Raw genomic sequence first — 26,009 nt, forward strand, 5'->3', positions numbered from 1 at the left:
CTAGTTGTTTCTCCTAATTAGATGTTCTTTGCTATTCATATGAGGTTTCAGCACAATTATGAAACATTTGGGGAAAAAGATAAAGCATAGTAACCCAGTACTGGAGGCCAAGATGGAGAAGACCTCCACGGCTACCACGTATTTGCCTTTGGTGCTCAGGTAGGTTGGAATGAAAGACAACCATACACTGAAAAACATCAGCATGCTGAAGGTGATGAACTTGGCCTCATTGAAACTGTCTGGCAAATTCCGGGCAAGGAATGCCACCGTTAAGCTTACTGTGGACAGAAGTCCCATGTAGCCCAGGACAATGTAGAACATTGTGATGGAGCCTGCATTGCATTGTATCACTATCTCTTCAGTCAATGATTGCATATCAACATCTGGGAAAGGGGGGAAAGTTCCCAGCCACACCACACAAATACTGGCTTGAATAAGGGAGCAGGAAAGGATAATGAAGTTGGCCAATCTTTTCCCCACCCCCATTCTCATGCTGGTCCCTGGTTTGGTGGCCATGAAAGCTACCACCACGGTGATGGTTTTGGCCAACACACAAGAAACAGCCATTGAGAAGACGATGCCAAAAGTGGATTGCTGGAGCAAGCAGGTTAACTTGCTTGGTTTTCCAAGAAATAGTAGCGAACAGAGGAAACAGAACAGAAGGGAGATCAGAAGTGTATAGCTGATATCTCGGTTGTTGGCTTTGACGATGGGGGTATCTTTGTGCTTAATAAAAATTCCTAGAACCAAGAGTGTGATTACGGATAAGGAAACAGCAATGCAAGTCAAAGAGATGCCTAAGGGTTCTTCATAAGATAGGAAGTTTGCCATTTTGGAAAGGCACTGATCTTGATCCTTGTTTGGGTACTGAATTTCCTGACATAGGACGCAGTCATCCATATCTGGGGGGGGGGGGGAAACAAGAAAGAAAGAGGGGCCAGGCCAGTGTTTATTCACATATGACTTCGCATCAACTTCTCATGATCACCTTCCTTGGGAGAAATTCTTTATGTTCCCAGAGATCCATCTATCCATCCATCCATCCATCTATTCATCCATCCCTCCATTCATTCATTCATTCATTCATTCATTTTGCATGGCATGGTATGTTGGCAGGCAACCCAAGATATCAGGTGGAGGTCTCTTTCATAACTAAACCAAGACCATGACATTTAGAAGAAGAAGAGTTGGTTTTTATATGCCGATTTTCTCTACCATTTAAGGGAGACTCAAACCAGCTTACAATCACTTCCCTTTTCCCTCCCCACAACAGACACCCTGTTAGACACCTCTATCACTTACCCACATGATTTGAAATCTTCCCTTGTGGACATGCAGCACAACCATAGCAACAAAATTTCTCCCCTTCCTTCTTCCTCTTGTGATAGCCAGGCTGGCAGTAATCACTGCACAAGGAAAGGGGCAGCCCCTATTCCTCCCCCAAGAAAAAAATGAAATAAATCTCAGTCTACCACACTGGTTTTGATAGGGTGGTTTCTTTTGAACAGTAGACTTAAGCATCCATAGATTTGGCCATGTTAAGGATTAGACATATTGATGATAGAGAAATTTAATAATGTTAGACCTCTCCTTAGTTTTTGGATTACAAAGCTGTTAATGATACACTTCCTAAACAAAGACAGACAAAGGACAATATATGGAGCAAAGGAAACTCCCAGTACCCAAATCACCCATCCGAAGAATCGAGTAGCCCCCCAAAATACCCTTTAATCCATACTTTTTTCAGACTTGTGGGCCACAAAATCAAATCTTCTTGAATGCTGAATGTTTTTCCTTCTCGAGCACTGGGATCCACCCTTCCAACTTTCACTCTGAGGAAGGATTTGTTTGGGAACGCGATGAAGTTTGTAATGTCAAACCCAGCTCCCATTTCTCTCTTGGTATTAAAAGATATGGTTTCTCCTGCTGAGTTATTAAACAAAAGGCCTTGAAGAATTGGATGAAGCTAGTTGGAAAGAAGGGAGAGAATTATGACATTTATATATAGAGAGATTTTATTCAGACAGAATATTTAGAAGGAAATGCAACTCCCTTCCTTCCAATTTCCAAGGAATAATTACAACAACATCTGAGCAGCAATGGTTCAGGTTGGACTAAGTTGGGTATTGTTTTCCATCAGTTGATGGAAACAGAGGCATTTTTATGGTGAATAGATTACCTGCCAAGGTTGAAGATCTTGAAAGTCAACCTTTTTCCTACCCGGCATTGCTTTGTAGTTGGATTGCGATGAGTACATGGCATCTAATGAGTGTGCCACAGCATAGACAGCATTGTAGATGCTATAGCTATGACCACTCATACGCATTTCAAAAACGGCACTAGGGAGATTCTCTAGCCTCTCCTCCCCAGTACATGTATCCATGATCTCCTTTGCCTTCTGGGGATTTGGAAGTGTACAATCAAATGCTTGTTCCCAAAAGAGCTGGAGAAAACAATCTCTTTTCCAAGTGGGGTTTATGTCCTGAAGAAATTTCTGAAATCCAGCTACTTTATTTGAGTGAGCTGTTAAAGAAATTGCACCGTGGAAATATTGGAAATCCCAATACTTTTGGCTACCCACTAATGCGAAATCAACCTGGCTTGTCAGAATCCACACCTTGCTATAGGAAGCATTTTCCTTATATTCAGGATCTCCTAGGAACATATGAGTGATAAATATTAGAAAGGTGTTGGACTCTCCATAGAAGATATATGTATTGGCTTTGCTCTCTGTGAAATGTCGATATATATTTGAGATGAGTTTATTAATGTCAACCATTTCTTTCCAGCCGAGATTGTTTGGGCATCTTTCTGTAAAGGCTGAACAGATTCCGTTTTTGGAAAGCAGTGGCTCCAGGATGGTCAAGAAATGTTCTCCATTGTCATCATCCACAGCAAACACTCCGACCCAAATCCAGTTGAAATGCTGAAGTAGGCAGATAATCCCCATGTACTGATGTTCTTCATTTGAGACCATGCGGTAAAAGGAAAGGAAATGTTTTGTCTCCCTCTTCTCTGGGGCAAATGAGCCATATGTGAGCTGAAAGGAAGGCAGAGATACTCTAGGATTAAGGGAAAGAAGTGTTGGCATGCTTGTGGCTCTTTGTGAAATAAATAGTTGCTGAAGGAAGTGGATGATTTCATCAAGTATTGACTCACAAAGGGTTGAAATTTTAGTTGGAAATATGTTGTTGTTTGTACCAGCCCCCCTTCCCCAAATGAAGACAAAAGATATCAACACAGGTTTTGTTAAACAACAAATAACAACAGGTTTTGTTAAATAAATGGCTGGTCTCATCATCAAGGTATTCCTTGAACTTTGAAGAACAGAATAATAGAATCATAAGAAGAAGAAGAAGAAGAGCTGGTTTTTTATATCCTGCTTTACTCTACCATAATGGCTCTCAAAGCAGCTTATAATTGCCTTCCTTTCTCCCCTCATAACAGACACCTTGTGAGGTAGGGGAGGCTGAGAGACTTCTGAGAGAACTGTTGACTCGCCCAAGGTCATCCGGCAGGCTGCATGTGGAGAAGTGGGGAATCAATCCTGGAATCAAACTTCATTTTGGTATTTCTTATACCTCACCCTTCTTCACAAAACAAGTCACCGAAAGGGGGGGGAGTGAAATTTCATCCTACCTGTGGAATTTTATATAGACCTAAGATGTCTGCCATTTGAAAAGAAGTATCAGAGGAAAGCCCCCCAACAAAAGCCATCAGGTTTTTATGAGCGTCACACTTATAATTTGGGACATTTCTACGTATCTTGAAGATGAGTTCCAGAGTGCTACGGTAGGTCACTCTTGCATCATAGTAGCTGTCAGAGATGTGGAAGCCTAGCGTCACATTGGGTAAGATCCTGGAATTCTCATTGATCTCACTGATAGCAAATTCCATGGCCAGGACGTGTTGGTAGAACTTAGTCACGACACTACGGACACATAAGTATTATTTTATCAGTTAATTCTGTAAAGCCCCCTATTTTATCACACCATTGCGCATTTTGTCTCGGACTGAATTAATTCAATACAAGGATATATTTCAATATTTTACTGATTTTTTCCCTAGGATGTTAAACACCTCTCTGTTTACCTGAAATGGCATTTGCCCTTTTTAGAACTGACTACTTGGCAAAGGAAACAAAAAGAGGAGAAACCGTCTGCTGCCAACCCGAAGCAAAGAAAGAGAGAGGGAGAAAGGAAGGAAAAAGATGAACTGGTGGAAAGGTAGAGCCAAAATAGTAGAACAGGTGCATGATATAATCTTACAACAAAGGCTACCATTATACAAAAGGATTCTTATTTTTAATTCAGTAAAGAAATTATGCATCCAATATTAACTTTATTTAACACAGGTTATTAGCAGTTTGGATTCTCTGCAAACAAACCAAGAGGGTCACTTTCAGCCCATCTCCAGGCTATAAACATTGTTTGCGTAACAGCTACCGACCACTCATGACAGCATTAGCATAGAGGGCCAAACTACACAATCATTTTTTTGTTTTTTAACCAGCTAGATTTGGCACATAACCTGTATGCAATTTTGGTGCTTTTACTATGGCTACTGGCCCTGCTTATCCAAGTAGAGTTTTCGTTGTGGGAGAAGAAAGTCAATATACTTTATAACAGACAACAGTGCACAAAAGCCACAAAATGACTGGATAAGAGCAGTGTTGGAGAGGGAAAGGGAGGCAAATTTGGGAGCATTTTCTTTGAGCGTCCTGATTATCTTGTATAAATGACTCTAGAGAGTTGTGATCTGAGCTCAAAGAAAGAAAGGGGGATGTAATGCCTTACTTGGGGACCTCAAACAAGTCTGGCGAAGGATTCCTCTTGAAATCTAGGTCACAAAAAACGTAACCAATCTGAGAAACAATCCCACCAATAAGGAAGTTCCCTGGTTGGTACAACTCATGTAGATCAGGAAGGGCGCTTCTCAGAGGGCACATGTCTGGTTCGATTGCTGTAGGTGTCAATAGAAGTGGCAAGATCATGAACACCACCACCTGATGGCAAAATTTCTCTGTGGATGCCAGTCCTTCTGGGCTCATCCCCAGTACCCTTGGCAATACTTTTCGTATGAAGAAATGCATCCACCTTCCTTGCAGCATCACCAGGTAACAAAGGCAAGCCATGAGCGCTGACTGAGTTTGCAAATGCTCGGGTTTCTCTTCCACCTTATCAAAGCCAAATTGTAACTTTCAAACCAACTCAGCCCTGCCTTCGCCTAGCCTTTTCTCTGAGATGTTATTGGCAAAGGTTTTTTTTTAACAACCACTGTCATGCTTGATTACTGATTCTTTCTTAGATTCTTTGGCCACAGGAACAAATTATGGTGATTTGGATAATTCAAGGGGGAATAATTGCAGCAGTGGGCTCTGGGGCCTCAGAGGTATCACAATTCATCATTAACTTGTTTTAATTGATTGTTCCAGATTTGACCACAAGTCTCTTGTGCTCTTCAAGGGAATAACAAATGGGAGATGGTTTCAAGATATCCATGGTGACCAAACACCACCAAGAAAGTTAAGCCCTAAAGCCATCTTCGACAAGTGTTCCAATATTATGTGCACCCTAACAGAGGAATTTGATTCCTTGGCAGCTTAAAACAACAACAACTTTACTTAATCCATTAATATATACATCCCAGAATAAGAAAATGAAGGGGGCCTTGAAATATACTCTAAAATATATCTGAAATAACTTTGTCAAATTGAAAGTAGTGACAAATGTGGGTACTATAATAGACATATACATACATACATTACATACAAGTGCTGGAAGCAAATCCAGTTCACCAGATTAGCCTCCGCCACTCATGTGGAGGAGTGGGGAATCAAACCCGGTTCTCCAGATCAGACTCCACTGCTCCAAACCATTGCTCTTAACCACTACACCACACTGGCTCTGATGGCAAGGGTTGCTCTGCAGTGTCTCGCAACTCAGACCACCATTGGGACATGAGGAAAACTCCAAGTCTTCTTTATTAAGGATTTCCGTAATGCTTCTTTGACTTCATTGTTCCTGATGGTGTATATGAAAGGGTTGAGCACTGGGGTGACCACAGTGTTGAGCATGGAGACGGCTTTGTTGAGGCTAAAAGACGAGTGCATGGCACTAGGTCTTAAGTAGATGAAAAGAACTGCCCCATACAAGATGCGGACCAGGGTCAGATGAGAGGCACAAGTGGAGAAGGCCCTCTGCTGACCACTAGCAGAAGGGATGCGAAGAATGGTGGAGATGATGAAGATGTATGATACCACGGTCAACAGCAGAGAGGTCAGTATCACCGCCACAGCAATGAAGAAGCCAATCGCTTCAATGAGATGTGTGTCGCCACCGGCAATCTTCAACATTGGACCGATGTCGCAGTAGAAATGGTTGACAATGTTGGAGCCACAATAAGGAAGCCTCACCACTAAGATCGTCTGCAAAAGGATGGTGAAAAAGCCACCAAACCAAGCCGCCAGGGCAAGCTGAAGGCAAAGACTGGAGGTCATGATGGTGGAATATCTCAGCGGCTGGCAGATGGCTACATACCTGTCAAAGGACATGACAGTCAAGATGTAAAACTCTGTGATGCCGAAGAGGAAATGGAAGTAGGACTGTGCCATGCAGCAGTAGAAGCAGATGGTGGTCTTGTCTGCAACAAGGTTGGCCAGCATCTTAGGGAGGACGGCAGTGGTGTACCACATCTCAAGGAAAGAAAGGTTGCTGAGGAAGAAGTACATCAGCTTCTGGAGCCGGCGGTCAACTCTCACCATGACAATGATCAGACCGTTCCCTGCAATTGACAGCATGTATAGTAGGAGGACAATTGTAAATAAAGTTATATTTATTCCCCACATGTGCGGGAATCCAAGAAGTATGAATTCTTTCACCCTTGAACAATTCATTTGCACAGATCTTACATTACACCGATCATGCATTTATTCAGCTCTGTACTCTTTCCCATAAGAGGCTGGGGGAGATCTTACAGCATTTCCATTTACATTCTGCAGAGGGGCAAACTGAGGGAAAAAGCAATTTCTAGAATTTTGACTAATTCTATAGGCAAAATGTGAACTGCGTTAATTTCCAAGCCATTGGCTACAATTCTATACACTTCTGCAATTCTATACACTTCTACACACAATTCTATACATCCTGATGAATGCAGTGTGAATTATTTCTGAGTAGTCTTGCTCAGAATTATGCTGTGTTTGTATTTACAGATGATCACACATTCATACATATTAAATATTAAATCAATTATAGAATCATAGAGTTGGAAGGGACCACCAGGGTCATCTAGTCTAACCCCCTGCACAATGCAGGAATTTCACAACTACCCCCCCCACACACACACACAGTGACCCCTACTCCATGCCCAGAAGATGACCAAGATGCCCTCCCTCTCATGAACTGCCTACGGTCATAGAATCAGCATTTCTGACAGATGGCCATCTAAGGTAAAGGTAAAGGTCCCCTGTGCAAGCACCGGGTCATTCCTGACCCACGGGTGAAGACACATCTTGACATTTACTAGCAGACTTTGTTTACGGGGTAGTTTGCCAATGCCTTCCCCAGTCATCTTCCTTTTACCCCCAGCAAGCTGGGTACTCATTTTACCGACCTCAGAAGGCTGGAAGGCTGAGTCAACCTTGAGCCGGCTACCTGAAACCGACTTCCGTAGGGATCGAACTCAGGTTGTGAGCAGAGCTTTTGACTGCAGTACTGCAGCATACCACTCTGTGCCACAGGGCTCTTTGATGGCCATCTAGCCTCTGCTTACCACCTCCTGAGGAAGCCTGTTCCACTGAGAAACCGCTCTAACTGTTAGAAAATTCTTCCTAGTATCTAGATGGAAACTCTTTTGATTTAATTTCAACTCGTCAGTTCTGGACTGACCTTCTAGGGCAACAGAAAACAACTCAGCACCATCCTCTATATGACAGCCCTTCAAGTGCTTGAAGATGGTTATCATATCCCCTCTCAGTCTACTCCCCTTCAGGCCAAACATACCCAGCTCTTTCAACCTTTACTCATAGGACTTGGTCTACACATTTATTACGATCCAATTTCAGCCAACTCACAGCTGAGTATAAATGCATGGATTCATTGGCTATATAAAATAGAAGTATGTAGGATGATGGATGAAAGCATAGATGCATGCAAAGAGAAAATCAGAGAGATGACTGGTGATGGAAGATGGACAGGGAAGAGAAAAAAACATAGTATGGAAATCAATAGAATTGCATATGGAAAAATGCATACATACAACAGACAAGAAAATATATAGTGTAAACCCTACCAGATGAATGAATGAAAAGAAAGAGGGAAGGCAGGACAAAGGAAACAATCAAATAAAATAAAGTTTTAAAAAACAATACACAATACAATGTATGTTATAATGTATATCTACTTTCATAGTTTAGACAGGCAGGAAGATAGCTATTTCTAAAGAAAGATATTTCTGAACATAACAGCAGATGTATCACTTTCAGTTCCAGGCACCTGTTCTGAGGGGAGGGGGATGTTGTGAAATGAGACAACAAGATTGATACTAATTCCTATGAAGAGTTTATGGCTAGAAAAATGTTTTTTACCCTTCAAGTGCCAAAACAAGACTTTAAAGACTGGTCATGTTCTAATTGATACAACATCTCGAAATATCTAATTGATATTTTATTCTCCATTTTTAAAACCATCATTCCAAAGAGACATGTTTGGAAAGCTTCCCATTTCTCCATGAGAATCCAACAGCTCTCCTTCTCATTTCTCATCAATCTCTCTTCGACCCCACTACTTCTAGACTATTTTTCTTCTTCCTTGGCCTACCCAAACAAATCAGAAGTTATGATAATGTGAATTTGTCCAGCCAAACCTACTTTAGAAATTTGTGCTCCTCTTTCCTGCAAAGGATGTCTCCCAGAAGCAAGTAGAAATATATAACATATGAGTGAGAGAGCTGGTTTATCTGTCGTGATTATTCTTTTGCTGGCCCTATACCAAGTCATTGTTGTAAATAAATTGAGAATGTATCTAACTAACTTCTATAGAACTAGAGGGATCTTCTCTCCAAGGATTTCCCATTTGCAACATCCCCAAGCTATGTCAGGTAGTAGGCTGCTTTTAATCAGCAGAATTCAATATTTACAAGGTTCCCCCCCCATTCATGTGATTTGATGGAGAGACTTTTGTTGCTGTGAGCAACAATCAGGTTGCCTACAGTGCCCTCCTGCTTTTGTCTGTAGTCAGAAACTGTCTTGGTTTGCTTAACTCAGCATTGTAAGGACCCCTGCAAAAAAGAAAACACAGGCAGAGGGCTTTCCTCCCTTCCCATATAAACCAGGATCATCCACTAGGGTTGCCAACCTCCGGGTAATAGCTGGAGATCTCCTGATGTTACAACTGATCTCCAGCCGATAGAATTCAGTTCACCTGGGGAAAATGGCCACTTTGGCCATTGGACTCTGTGGCACTGAAGTCCCTCCACAAACCCCACCCTCCTCAGGCTCTGCCCCAAAAACCTCCCGCTGGTGGCGAAGAGGGACCTGGCAACCCTATTCATCCACACAAGGACAACAATCCAGTGGGAATTGGTAGGTCCTTATACCTCACTCTGAATTCTTAAGTATCCATTGTGCAGTCATGCTAATCTTCCTTCCATACCCAGGGACATTCTCATACCAGAATCCTAATTTGGCTATTGTAGGGTTTTCTGAGGGCTGGCCTCCCCTGGGAGCATGCAAGAGGGCAGAAGCGGTAGAATCTATAAAATCACATCTCTATTAAGCTCCCTCCCATCCCCCAACTCTGTCCTTGTCAGTCTCTGCCCCCAAATCTCCTGGAATTTCCCAAGCTGGAGTCGGCAACCCTACAGCCAGCTGAGCACACAACAAATAACAAGTTTGATTGAGGATACTGAAGCATGGAGCTTTCTCCACTTGGTTCTTGTAGGTTATCCGGGCTGTGTAACCGTGGTCTTGGTATTTTCTTACACAGCCCGGATAACCTACAAGAACCAATGAACTCTGACCGTGAAAGCCTTCGACAATATTTCTCCACTTGGTTTGTGAAGAAGTCCTGTGCATAACTATTTCCCTCAGATGATGATATCATTGAAACACTTTTGAAAAACTAAACTTTGTGGTCATCTTGTGTGCGTAAAGTGTCATTAAGTTGCAGCCAACTTATGGGAACCCAGTAGAGTTTTCATGGCAAGAGCCTTCAGAGGTAGTTTGCCATTGCCTTCCTCTGCATAGTGATCCTGGTATTCCTTTGTGGTCTCCCATCCAAGTACCAACCAAGGCCGACCCTGCTTAGTTTTTGAAATCTGACATGATCAGACTAGCCTGGGCCATCCAGGTCAGAGCTAGGGTCATCTTACTAGGAGGGGATATGGTGCAAGGAAGCAGAAATTGAAGAATGGGAGCTCATTTTCCAGCATGGTGTACTGGTTAAGAGTGGTTTGGAGCGGTGGACTCTGATCTGGAGAACCGGGTTTGATTCTCCACTCCTACTTACACATGAAGCTAGTTGGGTGACCTTGGGCTAGTCACAGTCCTCTTGGAGCTCTCTCAGGCCCACCTACCACACAGGGTGTCTGTTGTGGGGAGAGGAAGGGATGGTGATTGTAAGCTGGTTTGATTCTTCCTTAAGTGATAGAGAAAGTCAGCATATAAAAAATACCTCCTCCTTCTTCTTCTTCTTCTTCTTCATATCTGGTTAAACATTAGCAGTCAATCTTCAGCAAGTAGGATGAGTGTGGCATGGGGCTAAGATGGGAGAAGGAACCAGGGAAAACTTTGTTCCTTGACTGAATTAGCCAGCACACACAAATGGGAAGTAAGGAGGAAAAAAGACAGACAGAAAGAAAATGTTTGTGGAAAAACTAAGGAACTTCAGAGCATTTGTGATAAGTATGTAGAGTTAAGCAGATATGATAAACACATGGGATTGGAGCCATACAGGGCCATGCAGTTCTACAGTGAGATTTTGCACACGTACTGGAGGGTATAATTTGTTTCCCTAGCAGCCATGTTCAATTCTACTTCTGAGGATTATTTTGATGTTATTTTATTTTATTTATACCCTGCCCTTTCCCAATCTAGTCAGGCTCAGGGCAGCTTCCAACAGTAGATATATAAATAAAATATAGAATAAATTAGAACATCGGAATTAAAAATGTTTCACAAGTCGGGAAAAAAGATGGCAATCGAACTCCAACCTACTGCTGATACTAATGTTTTCCTGATGGTGAGGTGGTCCATAACGGTCATAAACAAAAGATCAACAGTGATCTGGATAAGAATCCTCAGGGGGTGGATTATTTGGAGAGCTGGTTGACGGATGGGGAGGGGGACCTGGAAAGATCTCCTTGTACAAATGGGACAATTTTGATCATGTTCCATTTTAAATATGTTTAATTCTCTTGATCAAACATTTGCAGTTACGGGCTCAGTTGGTTCAAAACAAGATGTTCCTCACACAGCATGAGGATTTTGCTCATGGGAAATCACAAGGACTTTCCTTGGAGAACAGATCCCACAGCTTCTGTACGAGGGAGATAGATAACTTGTCATTGGCTGTGTATCTCTTAGAAGAAGGATTTTCAATTATGCAGAGAGAAGAAAGCAAGTGAAGGTAAGGCATTCCTCGAAAAGACAGCGTGGCTTCCAATTATGACTTTGACACCCCAAATCCTTTGCAGGATGCCGCAGCGTTAGTCTCTAGATAAAGTTTTAATAGAAGGACAATAGATAACAAAAATGGACCAAGAATACAATAAAGCAGATGGGAGCTTGGGCAGATATCCAGCGTCCTTGAAAGAAATAGCTGGAATTTAATTTTACAGAAACGATGTGATCGAACAGTAGCTTGAATATATTAAGATAGTTTCACAGGGTAGCCATGCTGGTCTGCATTACAGCAGCTAGATTCCAGTCCAGTAGGACCTTAGACAAACAAGATTTTTGGGGTATAAGGTTTTAAGAGTGAAAGCTCCCTTCAATCAGATCAAGGGAGCTTTGACTCTCCAAAGCTTATACTCTGACAATCTTTGTTGGTCTCTAAGTTGTTACTGGATTCGAATCTAGCTGTTCAAAATATTTAAAATTAATTCAGAATTCTACTTCTTGGCTTACATTTTCACTCCTGGCCACTTTGGAAGGTATTCTCAGATAGAACACGAACATAAATTTTCATGATCTCCTTTTGGTACATGAACCTAAAATCGCTTTCAGCCTTGACTATTTCCTAAAATAAAACATCCAACCTTGTGTCTTGATTTACTTTATTGCCCTAATTCAGATGGCTAGAACTGAAACATGCATATGTGCTGAGAGGGGTGTTATTTTAAAAGAATGTATCTAGTCACCTACCCACCTGCCTAAAAACCTACCAGGGTTTTAATGTTAGAGGGGAAATAATTTGTGTCTTAGAATCATACTTCTTTTAATGTTTTCAGTGCCTTAGAATCATACTTCTTTTAATGCACCAATTCTTCTCTTCCTTTTACCTTATCCATTACTACTGGCTAAGAAAGAGGAAAAGATGATGCCAAAAAAATGAACTTTTCATGGGTTATCAATCTACTTAACTATCCTCATACAGTTTCCCTATCTACCGCTTTCTATTTTGATACACCACATTTGTTGTAAATATTTAATTAATTCATTAATTCATACTCTGCCTTTCTCCCCAGTACTGACCCAAGGCAGCTGACATCATACTCCTCACCTCTATTTTTCCTCACAACAACCCTGTGAGGTAGGTTAGGCTGAGAGACTGTGACTGGCCCAAGATCACCCAGTGAGCATCCATGGCACAAGTGAGGATTTAAAGCATTCTCCCAGTCTGACACTTGGAACTACTACACCACACTGGCTCTCAGTCCCTTCTGTTGAAATAGTTTCCCTTGACCATCCAAACTGTGGCCCTCCAGTTGACCATCCCTGTCTTTCTCTTTCCATCTACAAGAGGAGGGCAACAAAGATGGTGAGAAGTCTGGAGACCAAGTCCTATGAGGAAAGGTTGAAGGAGCTGGGGATGTTTAACCTGAAGAGGAGAAGGCTGAGAGGGGACATGATAGCCATCTTCAAGTAATTGAAGGGATGTCACATAGAGGACATAGAGTTATTTTCTGTTGCCCCAGAAGGTCGGACCAAAACCAGCGGGTTGAAATTAAATCAAAAGAGTTTCCATCTAGACATTAGGATGAATTTTCTGTTAGAGCAGTTCCTCAGTGGAACAGGCTTCTTCGGGAGGTGGTGAGAGCTCCTTCTCTGGGGGTTTTAAAAAGAGGTTGGATAGCTATCTGTCATCAATGCTGATTCTATAACCTTAGGCAGATGATGAGAGGGAGGGAATCTTGGCCATCTTCTGTACATGGAGTGGGGGTTACTGGGGGTGTAGGGGGGAGGTAGTTGTGAAATTCCTGCATTGTGCAGGGGGTTGGACTAGATGACCCTGGTGGTCCCTTCCAACTCTATGATTTTATGTCAGTCAAGGTACAACTATCTTATTCATCCATATTAACTCTTCATTCATCTTTAAGATAATTTCATTCCTCTCTTCAGCTAATTCCATTCATTTCTCAGATCACAGTGGTTTCTCTCATTCTCTCTCTCAATTATCTAAATGTATTTATGCATGAAGTGAACTATCTCTAGAATGTGGAGTTGTATCAGTCTTCCAAGCACAGATTGGTGCACATTAGTGTGTGTGTGAAAGTAGATTCCTTTGAAATGTGGTGTTGGAGGATCGTGTTACGGATACCATGGACTGCAAAAAAACCCAAAAAACAAATCAGTGGGTTATAGATCAAATCAAGTCTGAACTGACCCTAGAAGCTAAAATAACTAACCTGAGGCTATCGTATTTTGGTCACATTATGAGAAGGCAAGAGTCACTAGAAAAGAGAGTCATGCTAGGAAAAGTTGAGGGCAGCAGGAAAAGAGGAAGACCCAACAAGAGATGGATTGACTCAATAAAGAAAGCCACAACCCTCAATTTACAAGACCTGAGCAAGGCTGTCAAAGACAGGACATTTTGGAGGACATTGATTCATAGGGTCGCCATGAGTCAGAAGTGACTTGATTTGATGTGTGCGTACAAACAGTTCTTGAAATTACATAGACCATGGTTTTTTATTTTTTGTTTTCCCCTAGAGAACATGATTACAATCATGGTTCCAAATTCCATCCTTAGAATTATTGAGTGAACGGTCTCTGGAAATTCTTTTTTTTTCTCCTCATGTGGGAGACAAATTGTGTGTTAGGCGCTATCAAGTCACTTTATGAATTAATGACCTCCAAAATATCCTATCATTAACAACCTGCTCAAGTGTCTGAAGCTGAGGGAGGTAAATTATGTAAGAATTATTTGCATTCTGCTCTGAAGTTTTATACTATAGTGAAATATACATCTTAATAAATAATGTCTCCATATCTTTTTTTCCCCCTTACAGTCCCATAGAAATGAAGTTATGGATTTAGTCAACTGTACAAGGGTGGAGAAGTTCATACTTCTTGGTTTCCCACATGTTAGGGGAATCAATGGCAGTTTCTTTGTGGTTGTCCTCATTCTCTACATACTGTCCATTGGAGGGAACGGTCTCATCATAGTCATTGTGAGAATCAACCACCACCTCCAGAAGCCAATGTACTTCTTCCTCAGCAACCTCTCTTTCCTTGAAATGTGGTACACCACCACCGTTGTCCCCAAAATGTTGGCCAATCTCCTCTTGGCGAGGACAACAATATGCTTCTACTGCTGCATGGCGCAGCTGTACTTCCACTTCCTCTTTGGTGTGACGGAGTTTTTCATCCTGACTGTGATGTCTTTTGATAGGTACTTGGCAATCTGTAACCCACTGAGATACACCACCATCATGACCTCCAGCGTCTGCCTTCAGCTTGCTCTGGTTGCCTGGTTTGGGGGCTTCTTTTCCATCCTTTTTCAAATATTAATGGTTGTGAGGCTTCCCTTCTGTGGGACCAATATTGTCAACCACTTTTACTGTGACATAGGACCACTGTTGACTATTGCAGGTGGGGACACACATTTGATAGAAGCCTTCAATTTCCTGATTGCTGTGGCTGTAATCGTGACATCTTTACTTCTGACGGTCATCTCTTACATCTTCATCATCTCCACCATTCTCCGCATCCCTTCAACTAGTGGGCAGAAGAAGGCCTTCTCCACCTGTGCCTCTCATCTGACTGTGGTCAGCATCTTGTACGGGGCAGTCCTGTTTGTTTACTTAAGACCTAGTGCCACAAAGTCATCTTTCAGCCACAACAAAGCCATCTCCGTGCTCAACACAGTGGTCACCCCAGTGCTCAATCCTTTCATATACACCATCAGGAACAATGAAGTCAAAGCAGCTTTATGGAAACTCTTTGGAAGGAAGGCATCAACTTTGCGAAACGTGTGAGCATTGGTGCCCATTGCCAGCAACTGCTCAACCCCCGCAGTACTGGCACAGTCTGAAATCTCAAGCTATAAAGCTGCCACACTTTCCCCAACTTTAAACACAGTCCTGGTCCTAATTTGGAATGGTTTCATTTGGAACGGATTCCATGGACTGCCAAAAAAACAACTCAGTGGGTTATAGGTCAAATCAAGCCTGAACTGACCCTAGAAGCTAAAATGACTAAACTGAGGCTATCGTATTTTGGTCATGTCATGAGACGACAAGAGTCACTGGAAAAGACAGTCACGCTAGGAAAAGTTGAGGGCAGCAGGAAAAGAGGAAGACCCAACAAGAGATGGACTGACTCAATAAAGGAAGCCACAGCCTTCAATTTGCAAGATCTGAGCAAGGCTGTCAAAGATAGGACATTTTGGAGGACTTTCATTCATAGGGTCGCCATGAGTCGGAAGCGACTTGATGGCACTAAACACACACACACACATCATTTGAAATCACTTTCCTATTGATAAGAAGTTTAGACAAATATATTCACTTATGTATGCAGCAGAAAGTAATTGTTATGGGATAGAGAGTTATTTACGCCATGGAGCTAAAAGATGCTGATTTCAGAGATATTAAAATAGTGTCAGTTCCTTCCTTTTCTGTCATATTGGGTTGGGGGTTTGGAAAACAGGGGGTGGTTTTGGAAACGGGGGGTGAAGGAGTGCAGTACTTGGTATTTGATCAAGGGAGCTTTGACTCTTGAAAGCTCATACCCCAAATATCTTGTTGGTCCCTAAGATGCTATGGGACTTGAATGTAGTAGTGCTTCTCCAGTGGAGCATGTGGTGGGTTTGGACCCTGAAAAATGGGGCGCAGGTCTGCTGGAATTCCTGGAGGTTTTCCTGGACTGGAAGGGGTTAGGAAGCTGACTAAAGTCAGCTCCACATGAGGAACACCCTGGGAATGCCCCCCCCCCCCACGTACACTCCGGCACTGCTATTCTCTTCCAGGATTTAGTTCCTGGACAGGCTGCGTCGGCAGAGGAGCCTCAACAGGAATGCCCCCCGTGCCTGCGTAAGTGTCGTTTAGTCCGTGATAAGAGGGTACTTATGCTGGTGCGGGGTCACACTGCCTCCACACCATTTTCGGCCCCCAAACTCATGAATGGGCTGTTATCCAGATATATCTGCTTACAGGGGTGGCTAGGGTTGCCGACATCCAGGCGGGCCCTGGAGATCTAGCAGCATTCTCATTCATGCATATACAATACTCACACATATCGACCTTTGGGTAGGAGCCATAACGTTTGTCTTTTGAAGTTATATTGCAATACAATTTGCTTTTTGGATGTTCTGGCTTCCAAATTAACCAGTGCAAGGTCGTCCCTGAGCGATGACAATTCATACATCGAAACAGGAATTTAGCCGGCATCCTGTCTTTTGTTGTGTGCTCTTCTCCAGCTTTTTTTGAGTCTTGTTTCTTCACTTCCAGAGTGCAGGTCAATAATTGTTAAAACTGTCTGGTAAATTCCCATGATTCCATCTGCTTTTTTCCCTGGCTTCTATGCCCACTTTCTAACACCTGACACTACTGTAACTGATTCAAAGAATCCGTATTTGTTCTGGTTCTCAGTTTCGTATTTCATGTGTTCAGATTGAAACCCCAGTTTTAAAGTCCTGGTCCTGTCCCCACTGTAACTGAAAGAGCCACCTGCTCTTTCCATGGCCATATGGTAGGTCACACCGAATAATCCAATTCTTACAACTTCCCTCGGGGAACAGAACATTCATTTTTCTACGAATGAGTCAGATCCAAACCATGGGGCACCTTTGTCCAAACAGCACCTTTGCCCTGTTAGTAGAAACCTTTAACCACAATGTGATGTTCATTCTGACCCTATGGTCAATCCAATATGTTTTTACTGTCACAGGTATTTTCTATCCAGGAACAGATGTGAGTGTTTGCGTTTTTAAAAATTCCTTTGGTCCCAATGGCATCAGCTTCTCAACTAGGTGTGATTCCTAACCTTTCTGAAGCAAAGCCAAACTCCTTCTATTCATCTTTTGTGTAGCTATGAATCATATTTCCGCTTTCACATCTCCTCAATATAGTAACTAGGACTTCTTTTTTTCTCAAGGGAGCTTCCAAAGGTGTTCTGAAAGACTACTGAAAGATTCAGGTGCCAAAGTTCTGAGAAACACCCAGACTAAAATATCTCAGAGTTGGCAGTTTAGTAGAAACTATCAACAGCCATCCAGCATTGTGCAAATGTAGAGTTTATTTTTGGGAATCATTTAAACCATTGTGTGAAAATATGATGATTAAACTTCAAATGAAGCTTTGCACAATACCTCAGTGTTTCAATTTTCATGATTACAAAAATGTTTTCTGGTCACAACGAACGAGACAGTTTGTTCTGGTTGAACTGTCACCTCAGGAGCAGAAAAGTTAGTAATTATGTTTTATCCCTCCAGAGACATCATTAAACTTCACCCTTTTCAAGAATAATTAATATCTTCTTCATCTTAGTTGGCAAAGACCAAATAATATTTGAAAATTAATCAGCTGACCATATGCCTCGCATCACAACATCCACTTTTCCTTCTGACATCCATGGTTCAATCCTTCCACTGTGTTTTGTAACAGACTATTAGCCATCTCAAAAACATGGCAGCATATAAATAGATAATTCAGTACTGTCTCTCATTCTTTTGCTTCATCCTTCCACAATCTGTATCTATATGAATGTGTGAATGCACCTCTGGGGACAGAACCAAGATCTGTAGGCCTAGCATCCTCATTCCAAGAGTGACCATTCAGATGACTCCAGAAAATTCACAGGTGAACCTACAGCCCCTACCCCTTTTGACCTCAGTATCTGGACTTCAGATGCCTGCTGAGTTCGAATGTGCAGGTTCCATGTAGCTATCAGGGTTAACCATCACTGAACTTCCATGAATTCAGTGAAGACCCGCATAAACCATATAAGCCCCATTTTATGAGAGTGAATCCCATGAATTAATTGTGCAGTGTATGGATAAGTCTTTCTTTTTGACTGTCCTGAATCTTCTGCCCACCAACCTCATGGGTGACCTCTAGTTCTGGTATTATTGGAGAAGGAATAAAAAGGATTCATTGTGGCATCATGGTTTGAGTGTCAGATAAACTAGGATTGGGGAGCCCAGATTCTAATCCCAATGTTCCTTCAAATTTATTGGGTGGCCTTGGTCCAGTCATTTTCTCTCAGCCTCACCTTCCTCACAGGATTGTAGTGATAATAAAATAGAGGAAGGGAGAAGAATGTACAACCAACCTGCGTTCCCTGGGGGAATAAATTACTCAAGTGCCATCAAGTCACAACCAACTCATGGCAACCCCACCTTCAGGGTGTTCAAGGTAGGGTTGCCAACCTCCAGGTGGTAGCTGGAGATCTCCTGCTATTCCAACTGATCTCCGAGCGACAGAGATCAGTTCCCCTGGAGAAAATGGCTGCTTTGGCAATTGGACCCTATGGCATTGAAGTTCCTCCCCTCTTCAAACCCCGCCCTTTTCAGGCTCCACCCCCAAAATCTCCAGGTATTTCCCATCCTGGAGCTGGCAACCCTAATTCAAGGCAAGAGATGAGCAGAGGTAGTTTGCCATTGCCTGCCTCTGCATAGCAGTCCTGAACTTCCTTGGTGGTCTCCCATCCGAGTACTAGCCAGGGCCAACCATGCTTAGCTTCCCAGCTCTGACTAGCTCAGGTAATTTTCCCTCCTTCACATGAAGACATTCCAACAATTTTGTCCCTTGGAAACTTGGAATGTTTCTGAACCAGTTCAGCCCACCCCCAAAGGTATTACTTGTGTCTGATAGGGGAGGATATTCATTTATCAGGGTACCACCTACGGTTGCCAGATGCCAGGTAATGGCAGGCAATTGCCCGCCAATTAAGGGGGCTGCCCACTGCTCCTCAGCTGGCCGGCAGGGGGAAGCCGGCCAGCTGAAGGGGGGCAATTAACATCACTTCCAGGTTTTTGGAGGAATGTGCTAGAACGTTCTGGGTAAACCCAAAAGTGACATTACACACAGATCGCCCCCCCCCCCAGCTCCACCACAATGAAGCTCCCCCTGGTGGCAAGGTGTACCTGGCAACCCTAGTACCACCACTGAAAAGGCTCTGCCTAATCTTCTCACCAATTGAACCTCTGCCAGTATGTACCACCAAAAAGACAAATAAGGAGGTTCCAGATTAGATCAAGCTTGGATTCTCCTTAGACGTTAGAATGACTAAACTGGGGCTCTTGTACTTTGATCATATTATGGTAAGATAGTGCTCAGTGGAAAAGACAATAATGCTAGGAAAAGCTGATGGGAATAGCAAAAGAGGAAGGCCCAACGTGAGAAGGGTTGACTCAATAAATGCAGCCATGCCTTCAGTTTGCAAGAACTGAGCAATGATATGATGTTTTGGGATTCACAGGGTTGCCATAAGCCAGAAGCAACATGACAGCACATAAAACACACAGTGTGGCACACAAAATAGGGCCTTCCCAGGTGAACTTGGCAGTTGGGTATGTTTATATTACAGAAGGCGGCCTTTCACGTGTCCTGGTTAGGGTTGCCAACAGGCCGGAAGAATGCCCTGTCCCTTTTGTAGAGACTTAATGTGTAGAAATGACCAGCTGAAACTTTTCTTGGCATGGAGGGAAACAAGGGACAGCTAGAGGGACCCGTTTCAAAGTTGGCAACCCTAATGCTGGTCCTGTCCGCAGCCTTGGAATGTCAAAAGTGGCACTCTAAATTGGGCCTGGAAACAAGTTGCCAGTCCAATTGAATTAGGGTTGATTACCCAGTGATTACCCCCCTTCAACAATTGGTGGGGCACATTTTGAATGAATGTTGATGGTGGAAAGAGCTATAAAGTTGCACCTTATGGTGAGTTTTCCAAGACGAGAGAGGTTAAGAGGTGGTTCGCCATTGCCTAGCTCTCAGGTGTGACCCCGGACTTCCTCGGTGGTCTCCCATCCAAACGCTAACTAGGGCTGACCCTGGGACACATTGGTGGTTCAGTGGTAGAATTCTCGCCTGCCACGTGGGAGGCCCGGGTTCGATTCCTGGCCAGTGCAACTATTCTTTAGGGGAGGGGCTCAGTGGCTCAGTGGTAGAGCATCTCCTTGGCATGCAGAAGGTCCCAGGTTCAATCCCCAACATCTCCAGTTAAAGGGACTAGGCAGGTAGGTGATGTAAAAGACCTCTGTCTGAGACCCTGGAAAGCCACTGCCAGTCTGAGTAGACAATACTGACTTTGATGGACATAAGGTCTGATTTAGTATAAGGCAACTTCATGTGTTCATGTGTTCTTCTTAGCTTCCGTGATCTAACAAGATTGAGCTAGTCTGGGCCATACAGATCAGGGAGAACAAATGTTTGATTGTGTAAAAATTTAAAAGGGAGCCCATGTAGACTGTGTAACATAGGATTTTCACTCCATTTATTTATTAAAAAACTTTCTGACGGCAATTAGTGTTTTGACCATTTCCCCCCTCTGTTTCCAGCCTCAAAGATCAGCTGAATAACCTGCAACAGGAAGTCAACACACAAGTCACCCCTCTGCACATGACTCGCTTTGGTTTCCTGTGCGCCAAAAACATCTGGTGATCGGGGCAACACTTGAAAGCAGAGACCAAGAAATGAAAAGACAATTTTTAGTAGTTCTTTGCAAATTAGTTTGAAAAAAAAAGGGGGGAAAGCAATTACCCAGGGAAGAATTTTTTTAAAAAATGTTAGGCTGTGTTATCTAAAAGCCATTATTTTAAGATGATACAGTTTATTGTTTGTGGCCAAAGGCCATCACAATCTATCATAGAAAACATTAAAATAAGATTAAAATAACATGAAGCAACACTGAAATAACTTTAAAACAGTCTGATCCCCAAGAATCTAGTAATTAAATATGTTAAATTCCCTGATTAAAAACAGCTTTAGCTTGGATGTTCTTGGCTGCTAAAGCAAAGAGTGACATTTTGTAGGATCTGGGCTCTGTGTAAAGAAGTCACTATTTTGGCACTTGTGCTAAAGGTTGAATAGATAACTTCCATTTTTTTGTGCAGGTTATTTATACACCATGAGTCTCAGGGAGAAGGGTGGGCTGTAAATAGACTGTCAGACAGACAGACAGACAGACATGTGCCAGTTGGTGAGCACATGTGGAGGGAAATGGCCACTTTGGAAGGTAGACTCTATGGCATGATATCCCAGTGAAGTCCCTCCCCAAACCCCACCATCCTCAGGCTCCACCAAAATCTCCAAGTATTTCCCAACCCGGAGCTCGCAACTCTACTGGTACCTACTGTTGTCAATCTCCAGGTGGGGCCTGGATATCTTCTGGAATTATAAATGATCTCCAGACTCCCCCTGAGAAAATGGTAGCTTTGGAGGCACTGTACCTCCAAGAGGTCCTTCCCCTCCCAAAACCCATACTCCCCCAAGGTCCAAATTTCCAGAAATTTCCCAATTTGGAGTGCCTGCTCAGACCCACATAGGACCCACCAAATGAGAGCCATTTTGTCTCTTACATGACACAGACTAAGGAAATGTCCTCTTCACACAATACTTTAGTGTGTGCAACTCCCTGTAGAAAGATATTGTGATGACCATTAGCTAGAATAGCTTTGAAAGTGAATGGGCCAAACGAATGGCAGATATTTATTCATGTACAATCCCATCTTTCTCCCCAATGGGGACCCAAGGTGGCTTACATCATCTCCATTTTATCCATTTTATCTTCTCAACCACCCTATGAGGGAGGTTGAGAGGATGTGGCTGGTTGATAGGATGTGGCTGGCCTAGGGGTTGAGAGGATGTGGCTGGCCTAGGGTCACCCAGCAATAGGGTTGCCAAACTCCAGGTGGATGGAGAAAGTATAGTACATACTCAATTGCTCATAATGTCTAAAAAAACAATAGTGAGACAATGTGAGGTCTCTGCTTAGAGAAACAGCATGAGCAGTCGATATTGATGCCAGAAAGATTGAGAATTCTTGGATTGTAACTCATTGAGTGTAAAGCGTTTCACTACAAGGTGAAGTCTGGCTGAAGAAGCCAAAATCTTTTGGTGAAAACGGCCACTATCCAGAAGGCGTTTCCGTGCCCCGTGCCTCTTGCGTTTGGTGCTTTGTCTACTCCAGCTTTTCAACACCACCTCACGCTCCTCGCCTCGGCGCTTTGTTTTTCTTGTAACTTTACAGCTTGTTGCCTATGTATATGTTATACTTGATTCTTGTTAAATTTGTTCTCTGTTTTTGAGGCTTCTTTGCTCACTGTATATATTTTCAGCACTCACATGAATGTTTGTCTTGTTTGAAATAGATGAACAATAAGAATTTTTGTACTTTAACATTGTCTCACTAATGTTTTCTTAGACATTATGAGCAATTGAGTACATACTATACTTTCTCCAACTAACTTCCTAGTATGGGTGATATCCTTTTGTTGCCAAACTCCATGTGGTGGCTAGAGATCTCCTGCCATTACAACTGATCTCCAGGTAACAGAGATCAATTCCCCTAGAGAAAATGGCAATTTTGGCAATTGGGCTCTATAGCATTGAATTCCCTACCCTCTCCAAACCCCACCCTCCTCAGGCTTTACCCCCAAAATCTTCAGGTATTTCCCAACCCGTAGCTGGAAACCCTATCCAACGAGCTTCCATGACAGAGTGGGGATTTGAACCCGGATTCCCTAAATCCTAGCCCCACACTCTCACTACTCCATCACACTATCTTGATATGTCCATCAATAGCATAACTGAGTCCTCTTAACTGGAACCTCCATGTTCACAGGAAGGTTCTGGATACCTGTTGCAAAGGGAGGGTGGTTGCCTTTATGCCCATCTAGCTGCTTTCCCAAAAGACTATCATTGGAGAAGAAAAGGTGAGTCGTTAGGGAACCTTGGTCTCATCTATGAAGGAATGGTGCTATGTTCTTATTCCAGGGTCTGGTCAAGCTAGATACAACCTCTGGCCAATAGTGATAGAGTGATTGGTGGGGTCAGTAGCTATATAACTTTGCACCTGGGACAAATGTCACTAACTGCAGCCCAGTGGTCAAGTCTCACCCAGCATGAGGTTGGTCATTTGATGTCACTTCTGATCTGGCCATCTCAGGCAAGCTAGTTGTGTTGCAGTTCACTGAAACCTGTGCATGGGGATAGCTCCTCTGTCCCCTTTTGGGCCATACCTGAATCGGCTGCCCTGTTTGCTAACCCTAAATACTTCTTGGCCCTGACCTGGATGGCCCAGGATAGCCTGATCTCGTCAGATCTCAGAAGCTAAGCAGGATTGGCCCTGGTTAGTAAGTGGATTGGAGACCACCAAGGAAATCCAGGGTTGCTATGAAGAGGCAGGCAATGGCAAACCACCTCTGTGTGTCTTTTGCCCTGACCTGGATGGCTCAGGCTAGCCTGATCTCATCAGATTTTGGAAGCTAAGCAGAGTCGGCCCTGGTTAGTACTTGGATGAGAGACCACCAAAGAATTCCAGGATATCTAAGCAGAGGAAGGCAATAGCAAACCACTTCTTTTAGTCTCTTGCTTTCAAAAACCCTACTGGGTTGCCATAAGTCGGCTGCGACTTGACAGCCCTTTATGCAAGCACAATACTTCTTGATGGACTATAGTGGAGAAACCTGTATCTATATTTATACCATATCGAATTTATTAAAAATTATACTCTGTCTTTCCTTGTTCTTCAAGGTACTTACAATAAGAGTTAAAAAAACCCAGAATAAAATAACAACTCTCAACTCTCTCCATCCCTCCTTCCTTAAAAGGATGCCTGTCATTCATATTTATTTAAGACAATCTTGGGAAATCATAACAGAAAATGTGAAAAAGCATGACATGCATCGAGAGAAAAGAAAAATAAGGCATGCACAAAATGATTGTGGTGATATTCTGTGCTTTCCTAAAAAATGTATTTTTCACTAATCTAAAACGTCGTTAACTTCAGTGTTTGTTTGTTTCCTTTAAAATGTTTCATAAACAAAAACAGGATGTAAAGATCTGCTTTTCAAGAGGTCACTTCGGGGATTTCAACTTATTTTTTAACCTTGTGGTTATGCCTGTGAAACAGCCAGCTGCCTGTCCTACATCTTCATTTGAATGTTGAGTGTCGAAATCGAGGCGGCTGAAATCTCCAACACATGACCAAATCTTGAGCAAAGCAATGGTTCCTGAACAGGATTCTAAAGGGCATCGTGCTAGTTTTGTGCTGGACAGGTGTCACTGACTTGATTTAGAATTAGTTCAGCCCATGGGTAGAGATTGCAGAGAAGGGATACATTGCATCCAGATGATAGGAGCTTCATTGTTAAATCTGTGGGAACAAACTCTGACCTCTATGAGTTTTGAAGGCACAGATGGATCTTAGGGATGGGCCAAAGAGTACAATTCACCTTGTCTGTCCACATAATCATCAACTTAGAGGAACCTATGAATGGTCTCTAGAACCAGAGGACTGGAGGAACTAAAAAGGTCATGCCTGTCCCAAGGTGGGGACCTGAATAAAGAACCAATGTTGTGTATATAGTAAAAAAAAAAAAAATCACAGATGATGTTGCCTTATACTTAATTGGACCATTGATCCATCAAGGTCAGTGTTGGCAGCGGCTCTCCAGGTTCTCCAGCAGAGTTCTTCCATATCATCTACTGTGTCCGTAAAGGGGTTTCCATAAGTCACAGCTGGCTTATGGAAAGCCCTCACCAGGTTTTCAAGTCAAGATGTGAACAGAGGTGGTTTGCTATTTCCAGCCTCTGCATAGCAACTCTGGACTTCCTTGGTGGTCTCCCATCCAAGTACTAACCAGGGCTGACCTTGTTCAGCTTCTGAGATCTGATGGGATCAGGCTAGCCTGAACCAGTGAGGTCAGGGCAGAGCAAGCAGAGGTGGTTTCCCATTGCCGGCCTCTGCACAGCAACCCCAGACTTCCTTGGTGGTCTCCCACCCAACTACTAACCCAGGCTGACCCTGCTTAGCTTCCAAGATCTGATGTGGTTGAGACAACCTGGCCCATCTAGATCAGGGCACATCGCCTACTACCTGATAGTTTTAACTGGAGATGCCTGGGATTGAACCTGGGACCTTCTGCATGCCAAGCGGATGCTCTTCTACTGAGCCACAGCCAGCTGCATTCCAACTGCTCCCTCATACTGCTCTATAACCCGGACAAGACTGAGTCACTTTTAGACAGTAAAAGAACAATAAAATCCTGTTCTGGAGTGCTAGAAATTTTCTACCACCTAATCTGATCTAAGTGTGTGACATGCTATAGGGACAGCCAGTGAGGTATAGCGATTAGAGCATCAGAGACAGGAGACCCAAGTAGAGGTCCCCCCATTGGCATAAAGCAGACCATGGGCCAATCATTCTATCTCAGCCTGACCTACCTCACAGGGTTATTGTGAGGATAAAGCAGAGCAGGGGCCAAATGTGTATGCCACCCTGAACTTGGCAGTGGTAGGAATGCTGTCAAGTCACAGCCAACATATGGTAACCCCATCAGGTTTTCAAAGCAAGAGATGGACAGAAGTGATTTGACATTGCCTTCCTCTGCGCAGTGGCCCTCAAC

The 26,009-nt window shown here is 43.1% G+C and overlaps 3 protein-coding genes and 1 non-coding gene across 4 annotated transcripts; 2 read left to right on the forward strand and 2 right to left on the reverse strand.

Moving 5' to 3' along the window:
• LOC130490223 (vomeronasal type-2 receptor 116-like) lies at positions 1-4,948 on the reverse strand. The gene is made up of 5 exons (XM_056864048.1): positions 4,797-4,948; positions 3,640-3,931; positions 2,180-3,040; positions 1,303-1,429; positions 1-902 (listed from the first exon to the last, which is right to left on the reverse strand). Exons 1-5 carry the CDS (start codon positions 4,946-4,948, stop codon positions 1-3), a joined length of 2,334 nt encoding a protein of 777 aa, XP_056720026.1.
• Positions 4,949-5,941: 993 nt separating this feature from the next.
• LOC130490224 (olfactory receptor 6X1-like) lies at positions 5,942-6,895 on the reverse strand. The gene has a single exon (XM_056864049.1). The coding sequence runs from the start codon at positions 6,893-6,895 to the stop codon at positions 5,942-5,944; it is 954 nt and encodes a 317-aa protein (XP_056720027.1).
• A 7,574-nt stretch (positions 6,896-14,469) lies between these two features.
• On the forward strand, positions 14,470-15,420 carry LOC130490225 (olfactory receptor 6X1-like). The gene has a single exon (XM_056864050.1). The coding sequence runs from the start codon at positions 14,470-14,472 to the stop codon at positions 15,418-15,420; it is 951 nt and encodes a 316-aa protein (XP_056720028.1).
• A 5,019-nt stretch (positions 15,421-20,439) lies between these two features.
• On the forward strand, positions 20,440-20,510 carry TRNAG-GCC (transfer RNA glycine (anticodon GCC)). Its single transcript has one exon. It is a non-coding gene; the product is annotated as a tRNA-Gly (tRNA).
• The last annotated feature ends 5,499 nt before the right edge of the window (positions 20,511-26,009 follow it).

Source organism: Euleptes europaea, chromosome 18 (assembly GCF_029931775.1).
Source record: "Euleptes europaea isolate rEulEur1 chromosome 18, rEulEur1.hap1, whole genome shotgun sequence".
NCBI lineage: Eukaryota > Metazoa > Chordata > Lepidosauria > Squamata > Sphaerodactylidae > Euleptes > Euleptes europaea.

Coding starts and splice junctions, on each gene's coding strand:
- LOC130490225 (XM_056864050.1), top strand. CDS start 14,470: ATGGATTTAGTCAACTGTACAAGGGTGGAGAAGTTCATACTTCTTGGT.
- LOC130490223 (XM_056864048.1), bottom strand. CDS start 4,948: ATGTGCCCTCTGAGAAGCGCCCTTCCTGATCTACATGAGTTGTACCAA. Junction 3,932..4,796: donor GACTTGTTTGAGGTCCCCAA/GTAAGGCATTAC, acceptor ATGTGTCCGTAG/TGTCGTGACTAAGTTCTACC. Junction 1,430..2,179: donor AAGATCTTCAACCTTGGCAG/GTAATCTATTCA, acceptor GGGGAGGAATAG/GGGCTGCCCCTTTCCTTGTG.
- LOC130490224 (XM_056864049.1), bottom strand. CDS start 6,895: ATGAATTGTTCAAGGGTGAAAGAATTCATACTTCTTGGATTCCCGCAC.